Genomic DNA, 6,406 nt, shown 5'->3' on the forward strand with positions numbered 1-6,406 from the left:
AGAGAGAGAGAGAGAGAGAGAGAGAGAGAGAGAGAGAGAGAGAGAGACCATGGCCAGGTTTTCTCAACAGGCGCAGGGAGGTAGGGCTACTTCTGTCTGGATACTGGTCAAGTTATGGAGGGACTCAGTCAGGTAATACTTCGTAGTCACATAGAACAGGTGTCTAGCCAAGCGTAATGATTTCGGAGGGGGGGTGGTAGTGGGGGGTCACTGGTTTTGCCCTGATTTCCGGAAGCTGGTGAAAACAGACGGATAGTACTGGCCTATTTTAAAAGGCCACCGGCACACACCTCACCATCAGGACTGGGGCGGGACAAGGCAGGACTTGAGTCCTTGCTTCCCATTCTAGGGAGATCAGGCTTCCCTGTCAGGCTCCATTTCCCCGACAGCAGCCAGGTCTGCGCGGGAGCTAGCAAACATCCCCCAACACAAGCACACGCTCCCCACCCCTCCGCCTGGCGGGCGTCGCCCACGGCACCTGGAGCGCCAGGGCAGGAGTCGGCACGCACGCGGCCGCCCGCCCCGCCCCCCGCGCATTCCCCGAATTCCTACGGGTGGAGCAAGGAGCGGGTGGGGGCGCGGCACGCCGGAGCTTGCAGGAGCCCAGCCGCGAGGGGGTCGCGGGAGGATGCTCTCCCGGCCCCGCAGCGCCTCCTCCTTACGAGGCCTCCTACTGCGACAGGCCGACGTGCCACGATGCTTGAGAAAAATGGAACTACCGAGAAAAATCAAGAGTTAAATTTGTCGAGGATCGTGAGCCTGGTCCCATTAGAAACCTGGCTGGACCGAGCAAGTGCTCTAGGGTCCGCCCTCTTCCATCCCTCTGGCCTCTATTCTAATCCGGGGTCTCCACCTGCAACTCCCGGCCCCCGGGAATTTGTGTCGTCGGGGCGATCGGTAACCGCACGCGTTGCCGGTTCTCTCGGTTCCCTAGCCACTTCTTTCCTACTTACCAAAGTAATCTTCTCTGGCCTCTGGCTCCCGTATCCGGGATCGGGAGGCCTCTGGAACGAAGGGACCAGGAGACTCTTCCAGACCCGACGGCTCAATCCCCGAGGGTTCCCCGCGGGCACCGGCTTCTCGCCCACCGGTAGCCACCGTCAAACGCAGCAATGCTGTTAGCTCGTCCTGGTAACGGGACCCCGCGGCGCAGTCCCCGTAGCCGGTAACCGAGTGTCGTCCAGGTTGCGCCCCACGTCTCTCCAAAGGCCCCGCTGTTCCCACCACGGCTCCGGTTAGAACTCCGGGGCTGCCCAGGGCCGGGGGGTACGAGTGACGGCTCTCCTGGCAGCCGAACCCCACGGGCCGATGAGAACATAGTCGGTCGAGGGCAGCGTGGAGCTCCGGGTAGGCGGACGGAACCCCTCCGGTGGAGTAGCCCGCAGGAGCAGTGGTCAGGGGGAGGCCGAATAGGCACGGCCCCGCGGGCAGCGGGCTCCCGTGGCGCTGGTCGTAGCCCATGCTGATGCCGCTGGTCCGATTGCTGCACGGCCGGCTACCTCCAGCTCCGCCGGGCCCCGCTCCGTCCAGCAGCAGGCTGCCCCGGGGGCTAGATGGCTTGCTCGCATCGCTGGCCGAGCTACTGGCGAAGCTGGAGCGAGGGCTAAGGGCTGGAGCCGTGGTCTCTAGCCGAAAATCAGGAGGCGATGACAGAGGCAAGGTTCGAGTGGGTGGCGGCCCCCCGGGAAAGGATCCTTCGAAGCGCTGAGCTTCAAAGGAGCCGCGTGCGTTCCGCTCGGCGTCCAGAGGCCCTTGCTCCCTGGCCGGTTCCAAAGGTTCATCCCCAGGGCCCCCATTCGCTCCTCGGTGTCCTGATTTCCTAGGTCCCCCCAACCCACTCAGACGTCCCTTGCCTGCTCCTGGGGTCCCATCAGACCCAGACCGACTCGCTTCGCCCTTTCGGCGGCCGAACTTAGCGCTGCCGGAGTCCGAGAGTCTCAACTTTTCTAGCAGACGACTGGCTTTCTCCCCTAACCGCTCCATGCCCAGGGATCTGGGGCCTGCAGCCCCCTCCTCGCCCGGCACGCTGCAGCGTTTCGGCCAGAGGCCAGGCTTGGGTTCCCCGGGACTCGGATTCCTGGGATGCAAGCCACGCACGGGGGCTCAGCGAGCGGCCCAGGTGCAGGGCGCTCGCGATCCCGAAGCATGCCCCAGCGAGAGGGTCCGCGCGCGGCTGGCAGGGCCCACGGTAGCGGCTGTCCTCCGCAGGGTCTGTCCACGCGTCGGCTCGCGCCACCGCCCGCCCGCCGGCCCGGCCCGCCCCCCTGGCTCTCACTAGCACGGACCCAACTTCTCCAAACTTTTGTCTGCCTGGCCGGATCTACTTTCCGGGAAGGGCGGAGCGCGGTGTGCAACCCGGGTTGAGGTGTCCGCGCAAGGATTTCCTGCGCATCGCAAGAAGGGCACTGTGGGAGCTGCCTCCGAGGTGGAGGGCTGCAGACAGGACGTAAAGGGTCAAGGGGCAGATTGGGCAGCTGCGTCCACAAAACTCAAGAGTTTAGGCTGGGGGAGGGGGACTGAAAGGGAACTCTTTGTTTACAGTTGGAATGTGCGGAGGGGCACTGTGGAATGTATCCATCAACGTTGGGAAGAAAAGGGCAGGTTCTATACAAACATCGTGATACTGTTTCTTAGATTGAGGACTGAGGGGGAGATGGGGAGAGATGTCACAGAAGTGATAGGGCAGGGAGCCAACCGTAAGAGGAAAATGAAAGGTGGATACGTAGGAGGGCCAGAGACCCGTGTGTAAAGATAGCTCTGAAAGGCAGGGAGGCACAGGCAAGGAGTGTGGGAGCTGCAGGGACCGACGAATGCATAAAGCAGGAAAAGGACAAGTTGGTCCTGAGACTTGAGAGACAAACAGATAAGCTGCAATAAAAAGCACTTTCTAGACCCTTGGTTCCCCGATGGTGGAGTGGGAAGATACAAGATTTATGTGCTTATATGAAAAGGAGCGAGGAAAATAACTGAGGCTCATCCCTGCCTCTAGAGGGACAGAGAAAGATTTAGTGTGTACATAAAAACACGGAGAAAGGTTTGGGACTAATGCAACCTTAAGGGCATGAGAGCGAGAGACACACGGGAAGAGACACCCCCTGGTGTTGGGAAGTGAAACTTTAGCAAACATTTTAGGTGGCTAGAGATCACGAACTGTGATTTTCAGGTAAGATTACACCCTCCCCAACTCCCATCCTCCCATGGCTTGGTCAAAAGAGGCTGATGGTGGACTGTGTAAATGATGAAGGTGGAAAGGGGGAAGACCTAATAATGACCAATGATCAATAAGGAAAGAAGGCACATTTGACTAAGACCAAACACCAGGCAGTTGATTTTTTTTTTTTTATCCAAAAAAGCATCTCAGATGGTGGAGAGATAGATAGGAAATGGTGGGAAATTACTTTTTTTTTTTTTTAATCCAATACAGGGTTTCTCTGGATAGTCCTGGCTGTCCTGGAACTCACTCTGTAGACCAGACTGGCTACATAACTCAGAGATCTGCCTGCCTCTGCCTCCCAAGTGCTGGAATTAAAGATATGAGCCACCACAGCCAGCTTCCTTTTGTATCTAGGTTCCATAAAAATTACATGCATACAAGTCATGCTTAGTATTTTCATCTCAATATTTTGAGAATATTTTATAATTTTATATCCATAGGGAGTAGGGAAGAGAAGACAGGTATTGCATACCTACATTCACAGCACTTAGAAGTCTGAAGCAGGAGAGTGGATGGATGGTCTGAGGTCAGTCTGGGTTATGTAGTGAGTTCCAGGATAGCCTGTGCTGCATAAGCCTTTCTCTCAAAATAAGTCCAGGGATTCTCACACTGCAATTAGGGAGGCAGAGGCACAAAGATCTGTGAGTTCAAGGCCAGCCAGAGCTACGGTGTGTCTCAAAACCACACCAACCAAAATGACAAGGAAACTAACTTCTTTGTCTAAATTGTCTTTTCACTCAGAATTGATTTCTCTGGATAGCCAGCCTGTCAAGACTGGTCAAGGCTACAACTTTTCTCTGATCTTGAAATTTTCCTCTGAGGCTAAAAACATCAGTAATAAGGTGAGCTATCAGGTTGTAACCTGCTGTGGAGAACCTCTTCGCAGCGAGCATGAGGTCTCGTCCCGCCCCACCCCAGACGGAAGGATGACTGAGGGTCTTCCGGGGATGTCTGAGGTCTCTGCATACCTCTCATATTTAGAAGTTTGGCTTTAGGGGATGAAGATGAAAGTAATTCTGTTATTTAGTTTTTTGAGACAGGGTCTCTCTGTGTTATCCTAGAATGATATGTAGACCAGGCTGGGCCCAGATTCAGAGATTCTCCTGTCTCTGCCTCCCAAGTGCTGATTAAAGTCATGTACCATTACCCCAGATGAAAGGGGAAATCGTAAGGAAAACTCCCAAAAATGCCCACCCCAAGCCTAGCTTGGCAACAGTGGGCACACATAGTCAAAGAGTGCCATTGTGATTTTACTTAGTGTGTTGTATGGGTGTGTTACCTACATGTATGTCTGTACTCCATAAGCATGCCTAGTGCCCAAGGAGGCCAGAAGAGGGCCTTTGCAATTGGAGTTACAGGTGGTTGTGAGTTGCCATGTGGGTGTTGGGAAATGAGCCTAGGCTGTCTGGAGGAACAGCCAGGGCCGTCTGTTGAGCCATATCCCCAGATCCTTTTCCTTTTCAACTTCAAACCTAACCAAATCCTACAAGCCTAGTTGTATCAGTTCTGCTTGTGTCCTCCCATCCATCTTCTACCCTGAGGGCAAGAGATTCTTACGATACACAAAAATGATCATCTCATCATCCAGAACTTTTCAGTGAGGGCTGTGGATGTAGCTAGCTCGTTTGGTAAAATATTTGCACAGCATGCTAGAGGCCCTGGGTTTCCCTCTCAGAACCACATAAAACCAGCACAGTGACATGAGAGGAAGAGAAAGGACTGGGAACGGGAGGTTATCCTTGGTTATATGGTGATTTAAAGTGTGAAATCTTGAGCTATGTGAGACCCCCATCTCCAAACCAAATTAATTCCTGTATTTCTTGCTGCCTCTCAGCCAATGACTGAATACGACTACATAGCTTACGGTCTCCAGGTTCTCTCCTCAGCATTATCTGCCTCTAACCATCGACAGCAGAAGCAACCCTTGTCTGTACACTTGCCTCTGGACTTTTGTGCCTGTTCTGTTTGGCTTCTCCTGGCCTTTGCCCCTCTCTTGGTTAATGCCTCCCACTCTTCCAGGTATTACTTTAAACATCACTGTCTCTGATAGGCCACGCCCAGCTATACAAGCATGTCAGCTACTCAGATGTAAACTGCCATTGTCCGCTGCATTTGTCCCTGACCACGCTTATCACAGGTCATTTGCCTGTACTGTTACCATGCTTCCTGACTATACACTGAAACCTAACCTGAACTTACCAACTCTGTATCCACAGCACCTAACACAATGCATGACACACAGTCGGAGTCAGTTGATTGCTGTTTGCAGACAGGGTCTCATGTAGCCCATGCTGGCCTCAAATTTGCTGAGTGACTGAGGAAAACCTTGATTTCCTGGTGCTATTTATTGCCTTTACTCCCAGGGCCCATTCCTGTTTGTTTTGTTTACCTGAGACAGGATGTCTTTACCTGAGACAGGATGTCTTCAAACTTGTAATTCAGACTCCAAGCAAAGACCATCTCAGTCAGTCTTAATGTTTGTTGCATGACGAAATGAGTTTAAAGCCATTTTACTTCTCTCCCCTCCCCTCACTAGGGCCCTGCCACTCGCTCCTGCCCAAAGGTTTGTATTTATTTATTATATGTAAGTACACTGTATTTGTCTTCAGACACCCCAAAAGAGGGCATCAGATCTCATTATGGATGATTGTGAGCTACCATGTGGTTGCTGGGATTTGAACTCATGACCTCCGAAAGAGCAGTCAGTGCTTTCAACCATCTCCTGAGCCATCTCACCAGCCCAGCCATTTTACTTCTTAATCCATTTGGAATGTTTGTGTGCACATACATACACCTTCCTCAAAATAGAGCTTGGCTGATAGAACTAAGAGAGGCCTACAAAGTTGTGTGTTCTTGGTCGTAAGAATGGAAGAGAAGGGGCTGGAGAGATGGCTCAGTGGTTAAGAGCACTGACTGCTCTTCCAGAGGTCCTGAGTTCAAATCCCAGCAACCACATGGTGGCTCACAACCATCCGTAATGAGATTCGCTGCCCTCTTCTGGTGTGTCTGAAGACAGCTACAGTGTATTCATATATAATAAATAAATAAATCTTTAAAAAAAAAAAAAAAAGAATGGAAGAGAAGCTGTCAGTGAGACATAGGAGTTTTTGTTTGTTTGTGCTGTTTGTTTCCATTGTTGTGATTTTTATGGAGACAGAGTCTCACTTTGTAGACAGGGCTGGGCTGAAACTC

At 52.7% G+C, this 6,406-nt stretch overlaps 1 protein-coding gene across 1 annotated transcript in view; it reads right to left on the reverse strand.

Annotated features, from left to right (window-relative positions):
* The window catches only part of Ajuba (ajuba LIM protein), a 9,724-nt gene extending 7,637 nt beyond the window's left edge, over positions 1–2,087 (reverse strand). Inside the window, exon 1 of the mRNA XM_028788484.1 lies at positions 954–2,087. Within this exon, the coding sequence (XP_028644317.1) occupies positions 954–1,983 (1,030 nt within the window). The 5' untranslated portion in view covers positions 1,984–2,087. The remainder of the gene's footprint in view (positions 1–953) is intronic.
* Positions 2,088–6,406: the final 4,319 nt, after the last annotated feature.

The sequence above is a fragment of the Grammomys surdaster genome, unplaced genomic scaffold, assembly GCF_004785775.1.
Source record: "Grammomys surdaster isolate TR1022 unplaced genomic scaffold, NIH_TR_1.0 125750, whole genome shotgun sequence".
Taxonomy (NCBI): domain Eukaryota; kingdom Metazoa; phylum Chordata; class Mammalia; order Rodentia; family Muridae; genus Grammomys; species Grammomys surdaster.